This window comes from Gracilinanus agilis, chromosome 2 (assembly GCF_016433145.1).
Source record: "Gracilinanus agilis isolate LMUSP501 chromosome 2, AgileGrace, whole genome shotgun sequence".
In the NCBI taxonomy this organism is placed as follows: Eukaryota; Metazoa; Chordata; class Mammalia; order Didelphimorphia; family Didelphidae; genus Gracilinanus; species Gracilinanus agilis.
Window position 1 is genome coordinate 178,984,207 of NC_058131.1, and position 23,518 is coordinate 179,007,724.

Sequence of the window (23,518 nt, forward strand, 5' to 3'; positions counted from 1 at the left end):
GTGCCTTTCTTTTTTTAACTATTTCCTATTTATTCTATATATTGTTTATTTTGTATATCTTTTTGCAGGTTTTCTCCCCATTAGATTAGAACTTCTTGAAGACAAGAACTGTCTTTCACTTCTTGTAGCCCAGCACTTAGCACAGTGCCTGCCATATAATAGGGACTTGATATTGATTGTACGAACAATGTTTGTGTATAGTCTCCCCATTAGACTGTGAGCTCCTTAAAGGCAGGTCCTGCTTTTTGCCTTTCATTTTTAGCACAGTGCTAGGCATCTATTAAGTGCTTAATAAATGTTTGTTCTATTGACTTGACTTCCTCAGCGCCCCTGCTTCCACCTTGGAGACAAAGTAATCTCTTTCATGTGCTCTCTAAATCTTCCCTCCACCAAGCTTCTAGCGAAGGTACCCTCCCTTCCGGCAGGCACTGAGCACTTATTAGTTTCCTTCGGAACCCCACGTGGCCTCTAGGAGACCAGAGGCTCCTCCGAAAGAGGTGGCTGAACCGGAAGCGGAAGTGTAAATCGAAGGTTGGACTGGACTTCCGGTCCCAGGACACAGCCCCAGCGGAAGTGCTTGTATTCTCTGCTTCTGCTTCGAGTTTTCGCTTTCTCGCCTCGTCGTCAGCGGCGGCGGCGGCGGCCTCCCCTCCCCCCCACAAGGGGAGGAACATGGGCCGAAGCAGGAGCCGTTCCCCTCGGAGGGGTGAGTGAGTTAGAGGGAGGGCCGAGCGACTGTCCCTCTGCCGTGGGTTTGCCCCCTCTTCCTTACAGACGGTAGTATCTGAGTACTCTCTCCCGGCGAAGGCCCCGGCCTAGACCGCAGCGACGGCGGAGAAGCCCCGCCTTCCTCAGATCTGGACCCCTCGGAGCTGCTGGGCCTGGCGCTCCAGGGCCTGGCGGCCAGGAATGATTGTTTATTTCTGTTGAGAATGGGAGTGGGGTGTTGTCCGGGACCGCGGGCCTTGGAGTCTTTGGCGAAGGTTGTTTAAGTTTGAGCTCCGGTGTGACCCGCACTGGGCTGAGAGCTGGGGATTCCCAGAAGAGGCAAAAGACTCCCTGCTCTCGAGCTCATAGTCTGGCGGGGGTCACCACTGGCAAATAAATACGTACCAACAAGCTATATAAATGATAAATAGGAAATAATTAACAGAGGAAAGGCCCTCATATTAAGAGGAGTTGGAATAGAAAGCTGGTAAGCCGAGACAAGGAGAGTGAGAGATGAAGTGGCTTGCTCGTGGAACAGCCAGGAGGCTCTGCTATTTTTATACATTAATGTTATCCAACCCAAACTGAGACCTCACCGCTGTAAGTCCGTCCTTTTATTCCTTCCCAATCATTATTTTAGTCCCTGTGGAAACTATTTCTTTTTTTTCCCTTCTCAGAACTCTTATCTGCCTCTCAGCTTAGGACCTTACCTCTTTGCTGAGAAAATTGAGGGCATTAGATGGGAACTCCCTTCTCTCACTTTTTAAACTCTTGAATGGCATCTGACCTCATCATTTAACCGAAACTGCTTTCTCCAAAATTACCAATAATCTCTTAATTGTCAAATCTAATAATCTTTTTTTCAGTTGTAATTTTTCTTGACTTGTGCATTTACATTTGACCATCTTTAGGATATTCTCATATCTCTGGGATTCACTGACACTACTGTCCCCTGCAACTCTTCTAGGTTATGGAAACATCCTCCTAATTGGTGTCCCTACCTCAATTGTCTTCCAGTCTAATTCATTCACTTGACTGCCAAATGGAGTTTAAAACTTAGATCTCTTGATTCCCAGACCACAGTTTTTTTTCTGTAATAATCACAGCAAACCCTTTCTTTTCCAAATCAGCATTTGATGATGATAACAGCTCATACTTAAATAGTACATTTACAAAGACTGAATTAAAATTTTAGTTTGCCACTGTTTGATCTTAGTGGACCTAGTTTTGCTGTCTTTACAGTGATTTGAGTGTACCTTGAAGAGCTCTTCCAGATCTATATCATGATCCTAATATAGATAGTGCAGGTCTTGGTTGTTTGTTTTTTTAAATCCTGTATAGAAAACAGAGAGAGAACTATTTGGCTGCCCCCCCCCCCTTTTTTTTTTACATAACTGCTAAGTGTCGGAGCAAAACCTATAAGGCCAGTACCCTTTCTTCACCATTAGAAAGTCCCTGCACAGTAAGAGATACAAAGGGAGGACCATATAATCAGTGGCTGTTCCACTTCCATAATTGAATTCAGTAAATATTTATTAAGCATCTGCTTTGTCCGAGGGACTGTGCTATATTGAAGAAACAAAGGAAAAAATAAAAAAAAGTATCTACCCAGAAAGAACTTCTATTCTTCTAGGGGTGCCCATTCAAGAGGGAAAGTATACAATAACTGAGAGTATCAGGAAAGGCCTCTAGAAGGTTTTGTCACCCGAACCGTGTTTTGAAGGAATCTAGAGATTTGTAGAGGCAAGTATGAGGAGGTGCATTCTCCTCATGGTGCAAACACCATATAAACAAAGGCATAGAGATGGGAGATTAATATGGGGAACAACTAATATATCTGTTGGCCTAGAAATTGTGGGAAGGAAAATAATTTAAAAATAAAACTGGAATGGTGATTGGGAGCCAGATTTGGAGTCCTTTGAATGCCAAGCTGAAAGTTAGTATTTTATTGTAGGGAACCACTCAAGATTTTTGAATAGTTGAGTGACATGGTTTCCATCTTGGTTTTTTGAATATCCAGTCAGCAGCCATGTGATGAATGGTGATGAGAAGGCAGTCACTAGAATCAGAGAGAATTAGACAGTTATAGTATTAGTCCAGGTGAAAAGTGATGAGGACCCAAACTAGAGAATAAAAGTTCTGTGAGTGGAGAAAAGGGAACAGAGGAAGATTTGCTAATGCACCAGTCTGGACATATCTTTTTGCTCAGAATTTTTCATTGATCCCTTTATTCCTTCAAGTGAAATTCAAATGTCTTTTCCTGGCATTGAAGACTATTGACAGTATGATACTATTTTCCTGCCAAATTTCATACTTTTACCCTGTACTTAATCTGTGTTCCAAACAAATTTAACTTCACTCCCCTCCCCAATATATTTCACATTTTTCTGTTTCCTTATTCTTATCCTATCTCCTATTAATACTACTAATAGCTAATATTTACATAATACTTTTAAGTTTTAAGACATGCTTTACATATATTATATCATTTGTTTCACATCATATGCTTGCAAAGTAGGTGTTATTTTTATTTTTATAAATAAGGAAACCAAGACAAAGAGAAATTTGACTTGCCTAAGACCAGACAGCTAAAAAGTATTTGCCGGGAGTGTATGTGGGGGGGGGGCGGGGGGGGGAGGAAGAGGGCCGGTGGCAAGCTGGGTGGTTCAGTGGATTGAGAGCCAGGCCTAGAGATGAGAGGGAGGTCCTGGGTTCAAAACTGGCCTCAGATACTTCCTAGCTATGTGACCCTGGGCAAGTCACTTAAGCCCCATTGCCTAGCCCTTATCGCTCTTCTGCCTTGGAACCAATTTACAGTATTGAATAAGGTCTGATCTCTGTCCTTCTGATTTCTTGGAGTTTAGTTAGAGAAATTACAAGCCTCGTGAATAAAAAGCTAATTAATAATAACAGAAAGTCTGTGCTTAATTCCAAGTGAGTGATAGAAAAAAAGCTATTGTTGTTCAGAGGAGAAAAATCATGGAAGTTTCCATGGGAGATGAACTTTAAAGGATAATGAAATTTTGAGGGAGAAGGAAAAAACATTTTTCATATTTTGAAGATAATCAAGTCCTCTCTTGGGGAAGTGGCCAAAGCTCCCTATCTTCTAAGCCATGATTTTGCAATTGATTGTTCCAGAAATTAAATATAAAGGGTTTCAATCTAATTCACCAAGCATTTACTACATGCCTATTACAAAGCATTGTACTCTAGGGACTGAGGATACAAAAACACAAATGAAACAGTTTCTGCTATCAAAGTGCTTATATCCACTAAGGACAAGTATGTACACAGGGGGTGGCACAGGGACAGACAGAGGATGGAAACCACTAAGAACTGGGAGATCAGGAAAGGCCTTATATTGGAAGTGGTAATTGAACAAAGCCCTGATGTGAACTTGGAATTCCAAGAAGTGGAAATGAGGAGAAAGGTGGGAATTACATGCTTGAGAGCAGCTGGTTCAAAAGTGCTTAGGACAGAAGTAGAAAGTCATGTATAGATAGAAACAAATAGGCTAATTGGGCTGGAACATGGAATGCTTGAGAGGGAGTATCATGAAACCAATCTTCAAAGTTATGTTTGAGGAAGATTATGAAGGGATTTAAATGCTAAACACAGGGGTTTGTAGGGGCAGTAGGGAATCACTTTTTTTTTTTAAATTATAATTATTTATTAAAACAGTGAAAGTGAGTTGGAAAGAGAAAAGGTACATAATCACCTGGCTGGTTGCTTAGCTAACCTGAGCTCTCTACTTACCACAAGTCCCTGTTCCCTAGGAAAAGTACCTCAAGCTACCCAGCCAGGAGCAAGAGACCTCTGCTTCCCAGTAGAGGCCACAAACTTCCTTGATCTAGAATTTAAAATCCAGTGACATCACTTTTTCTGGGTCTTCCTGGCTTGACCTCAGTGTGGATCAGAGGCCAGTTTTTTTGAATACCAGGAGTCATGTGGGACAATAGGCAAGCATTTACTGAAGTTTTTTAAGTAGGAGAAAAATATGGTCAAATCATTGCTTTAGGGATATCACTTTAACAACTGTGTGAATTAGAGAATAGACTGAAAATAGGGAGACCAAGTAGGAAATTATTGTAGTACTCTAGGCAAGGAAGAAGTGACAACAGCCTGAACTAGTGTTGGGCCTTATAAGTAGGTAGATGGGAAGAGATGCAAAAGATTTGGAGATAGAATTTATAAAATTTGGCTTCTAATCAGTTATGGGTGATGAGAGAGAAGAAAGATCATAGAGCTTGAACTGGAAGAGACCATAGAAGTCATTGAGTTCAGCTCCTTCATTTTACAGATGAAGAAACAGAAAGGTTAAGTGACATCCAAGGCCCCATACCTGATTAGTATCTGAAGTAGGATTCAAGCCTAGGACTTCTTGACTCTAAGTCCAGCACTTTATCCATTATGCTACACATTATCAAGAATGAGTCTGACATGGAAAAGTCTGACATTTGTTGTGTTCAACACCGAACACCAATAGACCTTAACCTCTGCAAAGAAGCAGAAGAAAGTGCCTTATATTCTTGATCATCATTTTGATCATTATAATTTTGCTATTTTCAGTTTAGATTTTGTTTTTATTTCTATTTACAATATTATTTTTTGTATTGTTTTCTTGGTCCTGAAGACTGATTTTTTTTTTAAAAGATATAAGAGATCTGGGCATGTACAGGTGGCAGAAAAAGTCCATAATAAAGTGAAATTATGTTAGGTTAGAGAGTAAATGTGAATGAAATGGGAAATTCCTGGAAGGAAATGTTTTGAGGGGTGAGGGAAATGAAATGGGATGATGGGCACAACAGAAGGTATGATGCGTTCTTTTTGCTAAGAGAGAAAGTGGTATATATGTGACGACTTGAAAGGAAAGGTTTGAAATAAATGTTAAAAAAAGGTCATAAAAAGACAATCCAAGATGAATTAAATATTGTGGCTTGGTAGCAAAGACCAGCTGAAGTTACATAATTGTAAATTTATAGTGAACTTGAATAGCAGTGGTTCTCAGCATGAGTAGCATTGGAGAAGTAGATGGTGTTTAAAAAGGTGTTTGAATGAGTGATGATGAGGTAGGGGTGTGCAATTAGATGGGGAGTATTCCACAGACTTTAAGGAAAGAAGACTATAAGTTGAACAAGGTAATTATAAAGTCAAGTTTTTGAGGTAGGAAAATGATTTCAGAGGAGGAATAAGACTGTAAAAGCTGGAAGGAATATAGCCATATTGGGGAACCTAAGGCACACATGCCAGAGAGGGCTAGCCCCCCCCCCCCCTTCTCTCCATATCCCTTGAGAACATTTCTTACATCACTCAGCCCTCTAGCCCAGCAGCCCAGTGGGAGGGAACACTTCCTCCCTTCATGAGGGTTGTAATTTGGGCCTTTATTTCTAAAAGGTTCACCATCATTGGGATATAGTAACTAGAGATCAGGAAGAGAATAAATATATTTAGGAGGAATAAACAGTCACAGGAAAAGACAGAAGGATAGGATGGCCTCTGAAAAGAATTTCATAATTCAGGATCAAGAATATATGGCCAGTCCTTTGTGTGACTAAGGTGGGATGAAGATACAGATCATGGCAATTAATAGGATGACTTGGGAGGTTCAGGTAAGGCATCAGTATATACAAATACTGTAGGTATGAGGGCAGTGGTTAAAGAATGATTATGTAATCCAGATACTAAACTCCTTGAGAAAGGAAGGAAAATGATCTAGGAACCAGTAGATAACACCAACCACAATTTGGATAGAGTAACAAAGAAGTGTGAAATAAACTTCAAAGAATGTTAAATTGCTGGGTGATGGCAGCAAAGGGAGGGTCTTCTGTGACAATAAGAAGCAAGAAATATGCTTACTCCTTTTGGCATAGTATGTAGGGAAGAGTGAGAGACCATGAATCCAATATTGATAGGATGACTGGGAAGGGATAGTGTCTTTTTGGTGGCAGTTAGTCAGGAATATGATATCCAAAAGACATAGTCTTGGTTATCATCTGAGGAAGGCAGTATAAATTAATAAAAAGAATCTGGAATTGGTGATCAGAGGACCTGGGCTGTTTTGCCATTAAGTAGCTGTGTGACTTTGAAGAAATCATTTTTAGGATTTCATTTTCATCCTTAGTAAAATGAGGGGCTTGAATTAGATGATCTCAAAAGTCTTTTATTTCTCATTTTCTGTTCTGTTAGAGCGTAGGCGATCCCGTTCTACATCCAGAGAGAGGGAGAGAAGGCGTCGAGAACGGTCCCGATCCAGAGAGAGAGATAGGAGGAGGAGTCGTTCTCGATCTCCACATAGGAGAAGGTCCAGGTAAGGAGCCAAAGGGGCATTAAAGCAGTAAAACTAATTTTACTAATATCTGTGGTCTTGTTTGGGAATTTCTTGAGATCTAGCTATGGCAATAGCTTATTCAGGTATACATTCCAGAATGTGAGCTCCTAAAAGAATAAGATACACTCTGTTCTTAGTGATCTTAATTATTCTAATGAATAAACAGTTCTTTTCTTTTTACCAATATTATTCATTCTGGTGTCATACTTTTTGTTTACTAATCAGGCTTTTTATCTTCAGATCTCTTATAGAACTTTGTGTTGTTTTTTTATGCATCTATGTATAGCTAAGTTCCAATTAGTATGAAAAATAAATCTTGTAAAGTAGTTGCATGCATTTGAATTAATATTCAATGAAATTATATATAAAATGTTCATTGCTTCCAGCCCAATAGAAATAGCCAGGATGAATTTGATTACTTCACATGAGTCATTATTTACACTCATCAGGAACTGGCTGTAACATTTTGTATTCTAGTTATATGTTTATTATTATTATTATTATTATTATTATTATTATTATTATTATTATTATTATTATTATTATTATTATATTATTATCCTATTAGACTGTGAGTTCCATGAGGCATTAGCTCTCATTTTAATTCTTAAATGGATCTGGGGACAAGTTGGTGGCTCAGTGGATAGAAAGCCAGGCCTAGAGACAGGAGAATCTGGGTTCAAATGTGGCCTCAGATAACTTCCTAGCTATGTGACCCTGGGCAAATCAGTTAACCCCAGTTATCTATAACCTATTCCTCTTCTGCCAGTGAAGCAATATTTGTTGTACATTCTAAAATGGAAGGTAAGGGTTATTTAAAAAACAAAACTTAAATGGATCTGTGATCTCATTAGTTTAGAAGTTCCCTCTAGTGGTACATATCAAGAACCAGTCATGCCTGTGCATCTTGTGGGACTCTTTGTCTCCCATAAAATCACCACTGGAAGTCCACTAATTTTTATTTTTATATTTTTAAACCCTTACCTTCTGCCTTAGAACCAAGAAGAAGAATGGCAAGGGATAGGCAATGAGGATTAAGTGACTGCCTAGCTAGGAAGTGTCTGAGGACTGTCACATAGCTAGGAAGTGTCTGAGGCCAGATTTCAACCTAAGATCTAGGTCCACTAATTTTTGAAGAACAAATTTAAATTTTTTCATGAAAATACTCCTCCTTTCTGTCTGATATCTCCCCATTCTAGGTCTCATTGAAAATGTAAGAAAAATAAAACCAATGTTACAAAAGAGTGAAGCAAAAACAAATTCCTTCATTGGCTATTAAAAAAAAAATGATGTGGTCCCATGAGTGTTTCTATCATGAATCCTCTGGAATTGTGGTTGGTTATTGAATTGATCAGAATTCCTGTCCTTTTTCTTTCTTTTTGTAGCACAGTGGCTGATATATAGTAGATGATAAATGTTTATTGATTTTTTTTCTCTTTTTTGTCATCTTTTTTTTAAAGATATTTTCTTTTCCCAATTATATGTAATACCAATTTTCAACATACATTTTCTGAAATTATAAGATCCAAATTATCTTCCTTCTTTCTCTCCCCCTTCTTGGAGATGGTAAGCAATTTGATCTGGGTTATATATGTGTTATTCTGCCAAACATCCTTCCATATTGGTCATTGTTGTTAGAGAACTAGAGTTCATGTCTTTCACAGTTGTTTGTCTTTATAATGTTGTTATTATATAAATTGTTCTACTCCTGCATCAGTTCAAGGTCCACCTCTTTACAGGGCAAATAGTATTGTAACCCCTGTTGTCTCATGTGATCAGCCCATTTTCTCTTCCTTCATACAATTCTACTATGACATCTTTTGCTCTTATTCTTTTTTTTTTTTAAACCCTTACCTTCTGCCTTGGAATCAATACTGTGAAATGGCTTCAAGACAGAAGAGCAATAAGGTCTAGGCAATGGGGCTTAAGTGACTTGCCCAGGGTTACACAGCTAGGAAGTGTCTGAGGTCAGATTTGGACCTAGGACCTCCCATCGCTAGGCCTGGCTCTCAATCCACTGAGCTACCCAGCAGCCCCCACTCTTATTCTTTTTTGGAATTTTTATTTAGTTATATGTTGAAATCTGTACATATGTACTTCTTTGCCCTCTATGTGATACTCATTTTTAATTCTTCGGAAACTGTTGAATTCTTTAATCTTACTGCTGTAAAGAAATATCAGCTATTAATATTAACAAGATGGCCTTTGCTTTCCTGTGAAACTTAGGATCTATATAAGAACTTTATGATATCTTGATGGCAATTCAGCTCACTCTCTTCTTGTTCATCTCTGGGCCCAGCTTGTACATCTATAACAATTTTTTCAAAGTAGATCTACTAATGGACAAGCTCCGTAGACTCTTCTCTAAACTAAACTTTTTTTCACCTGAGCACTTGTTATATACATTACGAGTGAAGTGAAACTAATAGAAGTAAGAAAAAACAGTAAACTGTTTAAATTTGTGTAAAAATTCGCAGTTTGATAGTGGACAACGATTTTTGTTTTCTTACAGCCTTCTTTTTAGTCTCTTGTGGTTAACTTGTGTTGATTTGTATTACTGCAACATATTTTTGTCTCTAAAGTTTATATTTATTTGATGCTAGATCCCCAAGAAGGCACCGATCTTCCTCTCCTTCCCCTTCCCGGCTGAAAGAAAGGAGAGATGATGAGAAGAAAGAAACTAAAGAAACAAAAAGCAAAGAACGGCAAATTACTGGTAATGTTACAGAAACCTTACATATATTCAACTGTAAAAGTGTTTGTTGAAAACAGTCTTTAAAAATTTTAATCTTCGTTTGTACTTGTTGCGTTTTAAAAATGGCCTTAAATACATCTTAGTTCTTGTAAAGGTGCATAACAATTTCAACTGACCCTCATTTGGAAGTTATTTCTTATATGATTTTGTAAACTTTGGCTACTATTACTTTCTGACCTAAAAATATTAGAAAGAAGTAAAGGCATTTCCTTCATGCAATTCCTATCAGATTGGGTTGTTTTATAGGCATTCCTGCATTATATTATGGGGCAAGCCCTTTCTAGCCCTGTGATCCAAGAAAAGGAACATTGTACATAAATGTTTCTTGTCTCTCAATTTAGAGACTTCTTAGATCTTAGAGTTAGGACCTTAGAAATTATCTAGTCTAGCTTCTCATCCTATGCAGGACTCCCCTATATAGTAATCCAGACAGCCTCTGCTTTAAATATTTTGGAGCTAGAAAGCTTGATCTTTAACAGAGGAGTCCATACAATTGTTGGACAATTCTAATTATTAGGTATTCCTTTCTTTGGAGCCAAAAATCTTCCCTTGGTAACTTCCAGTATTAATTCCATTTTTGCCTTCAAGCTACAAAAAAAAAAAAAAAAAAAAGTTTTAATTTCTCTTTATTTGATAGCCTTTCAAACATGTCAAGACTTACGGGGATCCTCTTCTATCTATATGTCTTTTGGAAATGGAAAGACTTTTTTTTGTTGTGCTGGGTTTTGTTATAAAATGATGGAATGAACATCAATCTGTTGGTACCTTATATTCTATTTAATCTGCCCTAAAGAAAAAAGTTTAAAAATCATTTGTTTATTTTTATAGAAGAAGACTTGGAAGGCAAAACAGAAGAAGAAATTGAAATGATGAAATTAATGGGATTTGCTTCCTTTGACACTACAAAAGTAAGAAAAACTTCTCTGAAGTCCAATTTTAATTGGGTCAGAGCAGTTGTACCATTTTTGCATGCCCCCACCCCCCCATGCTATATATATGGATGTGTAGAATAATAACCTGACATTTATATAGATGCTGACAAAAACCTTGCGAGACAGTCACTACAAGTATTATTGCCTCTTATTTACAAATAAGAAAATTACGGCACAAGTTCAATGATTTCGCCAGTCACACTAGTAAAGATGAAAGACAGGATTTGAATCCAGGTCTCCCTAGTGGAATGCTTTTTACATTGTGCTGTTGTATTATTAATAATTTTGCACACTTGTGAAGAGTTCTTCTTTACAGAAAGTTTTAAGAATATTTATAGTTGATCCTTTAATAAAACATTCTGATTTTATTTTTGAAAAACATCTAAAATAATGTATTTTAAGTTGTAATCTTAAGAATGTAGCAAAATAAGATAAATTATCACGCCTTATTTTTCTTGATGACCAACAGCAAATCTGGCTTTTTTTTATTAGTGGAACTGTGAATTGTTTTACCATTATTGAAAGTGATTTTGAATTATACTAAATAGTGATAAAATGTCCATATCCTTTGACCTAGAGATTTCACTGCTAGGCAGGCATATATCCCAAGGACATCAAAAACAGAATATTATACATAAAACTACAGATCTTATATACCATAACTTTAATGTGAAACTTTCAAAACAGTTCTGCTTGTTCTGTCATTCCTTCCAGCCTTCTTTCTGTTCTCTTTTGTTTCTTTTCCAATATTTATGACACATTTGTTTCAGCAACAACAATAACCAAAAAAACTGCTTGTAGTCTCACAGGAAGAGGTCGTCATTCTCCTTGCCAAAGCTAACCTCTCCACTAATATCCATGATTCTCTCAATTCCAGTTCCTTTGACTTTGCTTGTCAGTGTGCATCATAGAAGTTTAGAGATGGCATGGAGCTGAGGGCCCACCATCAAGACTTAACCTATATCCCTGCTATAACTGACGACAGCTGGTCATCCAGCCTATTCTTCCTCTACACTCTTTGAGAACTGCTTTCCCAAATTCTGGGGTGCATATCAAACCTCAACTTTACTCTCTTCTGTCAGTCTAAAAGAGAGTGGTTGGAAGCTGAGTGGCCAAATGGATAGAAGAATAGTCCTAAACTCAGAAAAACTTTAGTTCAAATCCAGCTTCAGAAATTTACTACCTCTACAAACCTGGGCTCACATTTAGTAGGTAGCATCTACCTCATGTTCATTGTGAGGATCAGATAAGACACTTAACACAATGCATGGCACATAGTAGGAATTTAATAAATTCATATTTCCCTTCTCAAAAGTGTCCAACATTTCCACCTTAGCCAGCAAGTTCCTTCCCAATAGAAAGAAACATCTAGAATATAATTTTTTTACTTTTCTTAAACCAAATTTTCTTATTTTATTATGAACTTAAATCAGCAAATGCAAACATTTTAGTATATAAATAAGAACAAGAGGCTTCTACAAGAAACTATAAATTTCTATTCTACAATTTATTTTTTAACACGTATATTGACATATTTGGTAGAACATAATTTAACATCTTAAAAAAGTACACAACACTTCTTGACTTGCCTTAATGATAATTTTCATCCTTCAAAAGATAGAGGAACCAATAAGCATAAAGAAAAAAGTTAAGAGGACAAGTTCCTATCACTGCTATGCTTCCTTCTTTGTAGCTACAAGCATTTTTTCTCCCTCTTTTATATGAATCCCTCCTATATAAAAATGCTTTTAATTAGATTTGCACAGTGCCAGGCAAATATAGTTTTAGCAGTGTTTGTGAGGTATGCCTGCATCATTTCTGTATTTTAAGCTGTGGTCTAGAAATCCAAATCCCATTCTCAAGACGCCTTTTTAACCAATTTACTCCCCGAATTTTTTCTAATGTCATTTGCCTTTGGGGATACAAGATATAAAACAAAGCAGGTTTTGCTATTTCTAATCCCTCTGCTTATCCTTTAATCAGCTTCCCTTTCAATGCCAACCTTCTAGGAAGAATAATTAGACTCATTGCTCTCTTGGTGGTTCCATCTCTATCAGCTTACTGAAATGACTCTTTCTAAGACATACATTACCAAATTAGTTGGCTTTCTTTCTGTGTCTTCTTGACATGTCTCTAATATTTGACATTGTTGATTACCTCCTTTCTTAATACCCTTTTCTTCCTAGATTTGTATGACTCATGATTCACCACCTACCTTTCTAACTATTCTTGTCTTCTTTGGCTGGCTCTTCATTCTTTTACTGCTTTTTTAGCATGCATTTCCTCCCAAAGATCTACTCTATTTTAGCCTTCTTCATAATTATATTTATACTCTTTTGTGATATCAATATGGTTATAATAGAATGCTGCACTTGGAGTCAGGAAGATCTGGCTTCAAATCCTTCTTCTTTCACTGGCTGTGGACAAGTCATGTTACTGCTATAAGATTCCATTTTCTTTTCTGTTAAACATAGCTAATAATATTTCATAAGGATAGAAGAATCAGATGAGTAAATGCATGTAAAACATTTTGTGAAATTTAAAAACACAATGTAAAGATATATAAGAGCATTTAAGAAGTGCTCACTGTGCACCTCATTAAGGGGCCAGGGGCATAAATGTAAATAAACAGGACAGTCCCAATACCCTTCTCAAAGAGCTTGATTTCTGATTGAAGAAGACAACAACACATAAAGACAATCTGAAAGTGGACTTGAGGTGAGAAAGTAGCTAGTGAAATCCAGAAGGCAAGCCAAGCAGAGAGTGAAATAAGCATTTTGGATCCCTCATGAAATAGTGGTCAGGGCTGTGAGTTTGCCAAATAGGAGAGCAAGTAAGCCTCAGGACAGAGATTTTTCCAAGGAAGGGAGACACAGGTTGCTTACTATTATTATCACATCATACATGTTTCTGCAGTTATTTCCAAATTTATACCTCATCCCCTAACTTAAAGGTTTTATAGTCCTGCTAAAAATCTCTCCTTCAGTGTTCCTCCTTAGCCTCACATTGAGGTCCATCCTTACTCAGGCTTCACCTTGACTTTCTAGCCTTATTCATACTGTTTTGCTTCTATCCTTTATTTCAGCCCATTGGCCACTATTTTTTTTTTTTTTTTAACCCTTAACTTCTGTGTATTGGCTCCTTGGTGGAAGAGTAGTAAGGGTGGGCAATGACTTGTCCAGGATCACACAGCTGGGAAGTGTCTGAGGCCCAATTTGAACCTAGGACCTCCCATCTCTAGGCCTGACTCAATCTACTGAGCTACCCAGCTGCCCCCTATTGGCCACTATTCTTATCCTGGCTCCTCACCTTTGTTCTCATACTAGAGATACTCTTCTTTCACCTTTCTTTACTTATTGGAATCCTTTTCTCCAGTGACTAGGTGCCATGGCCTCCATGAAGGCTGCTCTCATTTTCTTCACAATCCTTCCCTATTCCCCTTTATAGTGATTTCTCCCACAGTTTTCTTGAGAACTTTATGTAGATCTGTTTTACACTTGCTACATTTTCCTTTATATCCTCATTATTTATGTACATATCATACTCTATCATAAGGTAAAGACCTTGACTATGGAAGGAATTTCTCTCAGATCTTTTATATTCTCAGTGCTAACAAGTACTTAATACATGTTTAAGAAAATCTATATTTCTCATACTTTGAAAATGAAAAACTGTCTCTAAGTTATCTTTTTTTTTGCATATACTTTTGAAAAAAAAAAGGAATTTGTAATCTCTATAGTTGGCCTTTTTTCCCATGACATGATTTAGAATTAAATCTCTACCAAAAAGATTCTTAAAATGGGTTTAGGGCAGGGATGGGCAAACTTTTTAAAGAGGGGACCAAAGGAAAGGAAATGCTCATCTGTCAGTCTGTTTCTAAGGCAACTATTGTATCCTACTTGTATTCGTCAGATTAGTAATAATGTCGCACGGCCAGGCGACCAGATAGAACATTTCTGGGGGCCACATCTGGCCCACAGGCTGTAGTTTGCCCATCACTGGTTTAGGGGGGTAGATTTTAATCCTTTGGTATAGGATGAAGGTATGAAATCGTTGTGGAATATTTTGTACAGTATTCAAAAACCAAGTATCTCTGATGAAGAAATCATCAATCAATTTTATTTCCAATATACTCTGGCTTTTAAAATAGCTTTCTTTTTTACTTTATAAATTAATTAAATCATGACTATAATGAGCATAGAATATTTAATTCTCTGCCAAATCCCAAGATCAACTGTGAAGGAGGCTTTTTCTTCCTATATGTTATTTAGACATGCTCATTTTTGAGTGACTATAGTCCTGCATATAAGGAATCCTAGATAACTAATGTATTTATGTTACTATGAAATACTATATTTGTCACAGTAACATCCATTCTCACCACTACCACCTCCACCACCACCACTTTCTCAACATTGTAATTAATTTTCACAACATTTCTCCTTAGAAGTTAGGTTAGTTAGCTTCAACAGACTTTAAGTACATATATTGTACATGGTATTGTTAAGAGATACATAGATGGAAAAACAATACAGTTTTTACATGCAGGAAGCTTTATAACCAATCTACTAAGGGCTACATGTACCACACTTAAGTAAATTTCATTTCAACAAATGAAATAAATTTTCCTATTCTTTCACTAAGATTGGAGCTTTATTCTTTTGAAGTTTAAGATATAAACAGGCTATAATATCTTCTTATAATTGTACTTCATAACATAACATAGGACATATTGTGTATATGCGTGATGAAGCATATCTGCCTTTTTAGCAGTTTGCTCTATCATAGAGTTCAATTAAAATTGAAGATTAATTGGATTACCACCTGCCAGTATACTTATAGTTAATATATATGCATAGTTCTGAAAATTAGTAATAGAGAAGCTATATAAATATTAGCTATTATTATAGTTTATCATGAACCATAGCTGGTACAGAGCATGTTTGTATATAAAGCAGGGAGCATCTAGTTAGCACAGTGTGATAGAGTGCCAAACCTGGAGTTGTGAGGACCCAAGTTCAAATCTGGCCTTAGGCACTTCCAGCTGTGTGACCCTGGGAGGTTAGTTAACCCCAGTTGTCTAGCCTTTACCATTCTTTTGCCTTGTAACCAATATATAGTATTAATTCTAAGACAGAAGGTAGGGGGTTTCAAAGTATTGGATTTGTCCTCAATTCGGTGTCAGATATGAGGCAGTGATTTTGGTTTATTATTCTTTTTCTTTTATCAATAGGTCTTACAATGGTTAGAACAAATATTGGTATAATTCTATTGCCGATGACTTCCATTTGATACTTTGTATAATTTCTATTACAGTACAAAGAACAATACTCTTCTTTCATGTACCACCTTCTTTAAGTATTTGGCACTGTAGATAATAGGAACCTTTATAAAATCTTTCTAACTGTATTTCACATGTTAAAACTGTACTTTTAGTTCCCAGAACTGATGTGTCTTATAGTTTCTGGTCCACAATATGTTAACTGAATTGTGAGTGTTTGGGATGTCAATATGGTAGGGTTTTTTTTTTTTCTCATTTTCCTCTCCTTCTCCAGAAGAGACTAAAACACTGTTTAGGCATATGTACTGATGGATAATTTCCTATTCATGTTTGGGGTAATATTGGCAAATAGAACTTTAAATAATAGTTAAAGGAAGGAGATGATAATGAGCTCCATTTTGAACATAATGAGCTTGAGGTATCTCCAGAACATCCAGTTTGAAATTTCTAATTGCCATATAGTGATGTGAGCCCAAAGCTCAGGGGAAGAGCCTGAAACTAGTTATATAGACCTGGAAGATATCTGCGTGTAAATGATAATTAAACCCATAGGAGCTGATAAAATTACCAGGAGAGAGCATAGATAGAGAAGAGGACCCAAGCTAGAGCTTTGGGGAATATCCACTCAGGGAGTAATATTTAGGGAGTTAGAGTGTAATATGGATGATGAGATAGCAAAAGATACAGGGAAGGAGAATCATATGGGTCAGAAGAGAACCAGAAATCTGGACGGGAAGATGGTATCCAGGAGAGAGGATGAACAACAGTGTCATATTCATCAGACAAGTCAAATGGGATAAAAACAAAGCTATTTGACTTCGCAATTAAGAGGTGCTTTTTAACTTGAGATAGAGTAGCTTCAGTTGAGTAAAGAGGTCAGAAGTCATATATTGCAAAGATTTGGGGAGTGATTGAGAAGAGAAGAAATGAGTTCATTTTTTTCAGGAACTTTTAATTTAGAAAAAGAGAAAAGATCTAGGATGATAGCTTAAAGGGCTATTAAGTTAAGTTAAGCTAGTTAAGTCTAGCTAAACTTGGGTTTGTTTTTAAGTATCAAAAGGAACAAGATAGGGAGAGGTGGAGTGATGGTTGAAGTTGCAAACTTTTGGAGAAGAACAGAAAGGGTAGGATCAGGTACTCATAGAGGTATTGGTTTCAGTAAAGAGATAAGCCACCTCAGTCAGAAACTGGGAGGAATGGAGAGAGTGAAGGATGTTGTCAGGGTGTTTTGAGATAGATGAAGAAAATGAGAGAAGAGGGAGATCACATTAAGTGGCCTCAACTTTCAATAAAATGAAAGTTGAGGTTTTTAGCTAAGAGGTGGGCAGGAGACTGTGGGAGGCTTAAAGAGAGAAGGGGAACAGTTATATTGTCATAATCCTTTTTTTAAAAGGATAGATTTCTGTGGAGAGTGAGAATAGAGGAAATCAAGTAGGGAGGAATAAAAGTATTGTCATGTTGCAATGAGGGCCCAATTTGAAGATGGATAACATGAATTTATAGTGTTCTCAGCCTGCACTCTTGTGTGACTTCCTTCATATATTATATATTCAGCAGTATAAATAGGAGTAAAGGAGGCAGATGAGGATAATACATTGCTGAGGTTTGGAAAGTGTTATTGAATTGGTTAACTATAAGATAGTAGCCTGAGAAAATACTGAGGAGTGGAAGAATTGAAGGTCATAATGAGGGCAGAGAAGAGGCTTTAGAAGAGTGAAGCACAAGGAAAGATGGAATGATGGGAACTTATGGTCGGATAGAGAAATATTGAGATACTTGTTTTTTTTATTAAAGGAAGGAGTGGAACATTTTGTGTAATGTTGAGATCCAGGGTGACCATTTTACTTTGTGACTGAGGTGGAATGAAGAAGATGATGAGATTTAAGTAGATTGATGAATCGACAGATTAAAGAATTTGAAGAAGCAACAAGACAAAGGCCCTTAGTATAAAGGTAGGAGTTGGAGAGGAAAAAAATATAGTGATCAAGGTGTTAAACTCTTTGAAAAAGGAGGGAGAATGCCCTGGAGGGTTGACAGACAGTCACTATCTTGACCCTTTTAGAGTATAAAATTTTAATATTATTACCTTCAAAAGAAGAGGACATATAGAGAATTTGAGAAAGGTAAAGAGAAAGCACCTTCTGAGCAAAGGGTGATAGGCTGCAAAGGCACAGAGATAGGAGATGGAATATATGTGAGATTGAAGAGAAGCTCCTAGAGCAGTGATGGCAAACCTCTTAAAGATGAAGTGCCATCATCCCCACCAATTGCCATGCCTCTCTCCCCATCGAGTGCCAGGCACGCCCCACTTCCCCCCTTTACCCCACACAACGGACGGAGGGAAGAAGTGCTCCCATTAGGCTTCTGGGCAGAGGGACGGGGTGAAGTGAGGAATGTCCTCAGCAAGTATAGAGAGGGGAGGAGAGTGATCTGAAAAAAATGTCATCGGGCATGGTGGAGAAGGGGAGGGGAACAGCTCTACCTAAGTCCCTCTGTAGTAATAAACTGGGGGGAACAGAGGAGGTGACACAGCTTGACATAAGAGCCCACAGAAAGTGTTTTGTGTGCCATCTAGGTTCACCATCGCTGTCCTAGAAAATAGGGACTGTTTCATTTTTATAAAATATATTAAAACCTGACAATACCTGGTACATAGTGAATGCTGAATTAATTGCTGGAAGATCTTAAAGTGTATTTTTTTTTCACTTTTAAGCCACTCAGAGATTAAGTGATGCTTTCAGAAAGATATGTGACTGAGACAGTGTACTTTTTATAGCATCATTGAAGGTTTTTGTATTGGCCCTTGAATAGAATAGGAAAAGACTTTAGAAAATACACAATCTGGGTTTTATCTGAATAAAGGTTCCTCTTAAACAACCCTGGCAAGTTATCAAACCGTTTTTATTTGAAGACTTCTAGTAATAGGGAACCTCATTCCTCTTTCAGATAGCTCTCATAGGTAGGAAGTTTCTACTTATGTCAAGCTGAAATATACCTCTGCAACTTCTACCCCTTGCCCCAACTTTAAAAGTTCTCTGTAACTAAGCTAAACAAACCTAAAACATTACTCTTTAACAGGGCAGTGCTTCAGATACTCTGGACAACTATCTTTTCCCCTATAGATTCTATCTAATATGGTATGAGTATCCTAAAAGCATATGTATGGTTTTTCTTAGTATGAAAATAAATGATACTCTTTGTGCTTTGATGCCAGTGTACATCAGATGAGTGTTATTCCCGGTATTACAGTAGATGTTATACAAAGTTTTGTTCTAAATAGACACAGTCCCTGTGTTCTAGGAGTTCATAATCTAAAGCAGATATCACTGATGCAAACAGATTTTTAAAGCATAAATGGACAAAAGAGTAGACAATGGAGAAGAATATTAAGTATTTGCATTTTACATATATTAAGTGTAAGTAAATTGATGTCTTAGTTCAGTGCTTTGACAATTTGTACTTTTTTGTACTTCATACATAAAACTCAATAACCTGAAAAGTGTTTGTCATTAAAATAATTCAACCATAATTTGAGGATGATGTATGCTCATGAGAAGAATCATGTTGGCATAATGCTTTCTAAATTCATCTGATAATTTAGAGAATGACTATATTAAACCTATGTATTGCCTTCCTAGGACTTACTCTACAAATAGCATGAAAATTAACTTTTAAGTTTGGCCTCCAAAGAGAAATGTTTCTTACTTATATAATAGTAACAAGAGTTATAAACATATTTCTAATGCAAGCATAAGGATGTAATTGGGGGGGGGGGGGAATTATGCGAATAGTGATTCCTACCAGGAGCAACGAACACACTGTCTATTCTTTGTCCTTTAATAACTCCCATAGCCTCAAAAAATCTTTCTCCAGCTAGAAGATGTCTGCAGTATTCAATAAAGCTCATAGTTAAATAAGAAACTTGTTAATGAAGGAACTTAGCATTCCCTTCATGTTCTGTTTTTGCAGGGGAAAAAAGTTGATGGCTCTGTAAATGCATATGCCATAAATGTGTCTCAGAAGAGGAAGTACAGGTATGTATATCTTCCCAATCCATGTTATAGGTTGCCAGTTTTTGTATGATTAAGCTAATAATATTCTAAGTTACATATTGGGAAGAAGCAATTTTGTTCCAGGAAAATCAAATTTGGAAAAATTTAAGGCCCAGTACACTAGTATATGCCCTAGTTGTTACCAGTTTTTTGGGGGGAGGTGATCTTTCTTCCTTGTATTCTGACATACTAGAATTGCATCATGATTTTTTTGTAAATCAAGCTCATTTAATTAATTAATTCCATGGTTACGTGATTCATGTTCTTTCCCTCCCCTTCTCCCACATCCCTCCCATAGTCAATGAGCAATTCCACTGGGTTTTACATGTGTCATTGATCAAGACCTATTTCCTTATTTGCATCATGATTTATAGTGAAAATTTGCTAATACATTGAAATATGTATCCCCTCTTCCCTCATTCCTCACCTATAACCCAATACAACTCTTTAAATTTTGTCCCCTTCATTTAGTTTTATTTTTGAAAATGAAAAATCAACTGGAAAATTATCTGTTATGAATTAGATTATATGTTGATTTCAAGTAAAGCTTTCAAACAGCCAGTAGACTTACATATTTTTTGTGACCAACTGTACTTTTTGGTCTTTGTATCCTAGTACTCAGTCGAGGCACATTACCTTCTTTTATTATCAGATGTATGAAGGAGGAAGGAAACATTCAGATTGATTTAGAGTTTGTAATTCTAATTTGACCATTAGAACATTCTTTAATCTTCAACTCAGTCAATTGTTAAATTCTTCCATCCTTACTTAAACTTTACTTTTTTACTTAGTTTTACTTAAAATTAATATGGATTTTTGACTTTTCTTTTGAGATGTCCTTAAAGTCTCCTTCCTTCCTCCTTTTCCTATTGTCCCCATTAGTCTTCTTTTGCTATGATTTAGATTTTTGTATTTTAAAGAAATCTAATAGACTGTGAACCTGGGTAATTTTTTTTCTCTTCAGAAGAAGAATTAAACTATTTTAAGTAGTGCCTTATCACAATTTGAAGAATATAATGAACACAACCACTAACGGTAGACTTGTAAGAATGTTCTTAACAACATTTGACTTTTTTCCTCTCATCACAGGCAATATATGAATAGAAAAGGTGGATTCAACAGACCTTTGGATTTTATTGCTTGATGTCTAGATTGTACTGTTGAAGAGTGATTTCTCCACCACTTGGTCACAGCAGAGGATAGTGTATTTAATTGTGTATCAAAAACAGGATGTCTCTTCTCTCTTCCTGAAGAGCAAGATAATCTTATTTATGAAGTATCTCGGAATGCTCGCCCTGCCTCAAAGGAAGAAAGATTTACTTCTTTCTTTTAGAAAAATCTCATTTTGGGAATTTTTCAAACTCATTTCAATTATTTCTATTCCTGTGGAAGTAATTTGCTTCATGGACACCTTTCCCCATCCCCTGGACCTCTTTTTAATGATCTGTTGTTGGATTCAAGTTGTCCCAAATAAAGTATTTCTTTTTATGGTTCAAATATTTTGATCACTGGAAAATTTGACCAAGAAATAATGTACTTGTAGTTGCCCAAGAAATATGAGGAAGAATATAGTTTGGGATTTTAAATAGAATTAAAGTTTGGCAGTCAGTTCTAATAATGTAGCTTCTCTCTGGGCTGCTGGCTGGTCAGTTTTAGATTATAGGTGTGTTGAGATTTCAAGTTTTCCTAAATGAGCTAGTAATTCTATAGTTGGCATTAGGCACAAGCAACATGATTGAAGAGAATGAATAGTATTTGAAAACATAAAAATAGATCTTTGTTTTTGTTTTTAATGGAATGACAATAATATATGCTTTCGCAGAATTAATTAAACTTGAGAGTATAAGTTTTCACCTTTATATTATGCTACTTTAGGGCTGGATTTTTTTTACTTCAGCAAAATCCTTCAAGAAGATTGAGGCTTTATTGAATCAAAAAGATGAAAAAATGTTTTCAGTGTCCTTTGTTTACTACTGAGAAAGGATACCCTTCCAGAATTCTTTATTGTTATCCATTCTCTCTGCTGTTAGGAGACAAAATATCCTTCTTTATTGCCAGATTTGACCCTTCTGCTTGTACCTTTGACCCCATCTCCTAATGGCTCTGAGACTTTGTTCTACTAACCTTTTTTTTCCTAGCCTCCATCCCATAATCAACTCTTAGTCTAAAAACAACCTTCCTTTGTTCCTACTACTCTCTCATTCTGTCATATCTCTTCATCTTCATTGCCAGACTGAAAGAGTGGTCTACATTGACTGCTTCTGGTTTCTCACCACACCCTCATACCTTAAACTTGCATCTCTAGTGGGCTTTCTTTGATCTTCATCTTCCTTTAAGCTTCCCTCAGCTTTTGAAAACTGTCTTCTCATGGCTTCTATGATGCTATATTCCAATAGTTCTCCTGCCTCTCAGATTCTTCTGCCTGCTAATCCATTCACTCTATCTCTTCTGCTTCCTAAATGGACTTCCAACAAAAATTCTCTTCTTGATGATACGAACTACTTACTCTCATAGTTTATGATAATCATCTCCATGTAGAATATTCAGAAGTCTATGTCTCCAGCCATTTCTTCTTTATCTTAATATCTCCTCACAGTCCCCATCCTTTAGTACTGATGAACAGCCCATGGATATCTCACTAGATTAGCTCTTCAGACTCAAAATATCCAAAACAAAATTTATTTTCCTTTCTATTCCATTACTCCTTCAGTGATAGTCCTGATATTGCTTGCTTCCCTTCCCTTTGGTTTGAAACTTCTGGCTCTTTATTCTTTATGTTACTACTTACCATCCAGCATTAACTCCACTCTTCTTGCTACTACCATATTTGAGAGCCTCATCAATTCCTGCCTACACCATCTTAATAGCATCCCAAATGATCTTGCCTTACATCTTATCTCCCCTCTATTCTAATACATATTTCAAGCAGATTTATCATTAAGGAAACTAAGGGTCAGAGATACCAAGTGACTTAGCCACAGTTAGTTACCCCATTGCTGATCAATAATCCAAAATCAAATCAGTTAGATCCAAAGATGGATGGCCCTTTCACCTGGACAATAAGACAAAGATAATTAATCACTTAATTGGAAAGTATCCAAGATTAATTTTTGAGGAATGACTTTATCATTTGTAATTTCTGCATTTTGATTGCTTTGCAGAATACATTGTTAGATCTTAAATATATTGTTAAGATATCTTCTCTAGTCTACAGCTATGAAACTCAGATTCTGTATGTTAAGTTTTGACTGCAGATAGTAATTCTTAAAGTACATTAGCAGTAAGTGTATTCCATGTAAAATGAAATGAGATGATGGACCTATCTTCCATTAAAATCATAACGATAGAAAATATCCCATAAATAACCTCATTATTTCATGGAATTAAGTGTATTTACCCATATAAAGCAAAAAAAAAAAAGTTTTCCCATCTAGTACATTTGATGGCTTACAGTGAGAGATT

At 36.6% G+C, this 23,518-nt stretch overlaps 1 protein-coding gene across 1 annotated transcript; it reads left to right on the top strand.

Annotated features, from left to right (window-relative positions):
- Window positions 1–588: 588 nt before the first annotated feature.
- On the top strand, window positions 589–21,549 carry SNRNP27 (small nuclear ribonucleoprotein U4/U6.U5 subunit 27). The gene is made up of 6 exons (XM_044660885.1): window positions 589–706; window positions 6,895–7,015; window positions 9,640–9,752; window positions 10,620–10,699; window positions 19,974–20,038; window positions 21,146–21,549. Exons 1-6 carry the CDS (start codon window positions 673–675, stop codon window positions 21,198–21,200), a joined length of 468 nt encoding a protein of 155 aa, XP_044516820.1. The 5' UTR covers window positions 589–672; the 3' UTR covers window positions 21,201–21,549.
- Window positions 21,550–23,518: the final 1,969 nt, after the last annotated feature.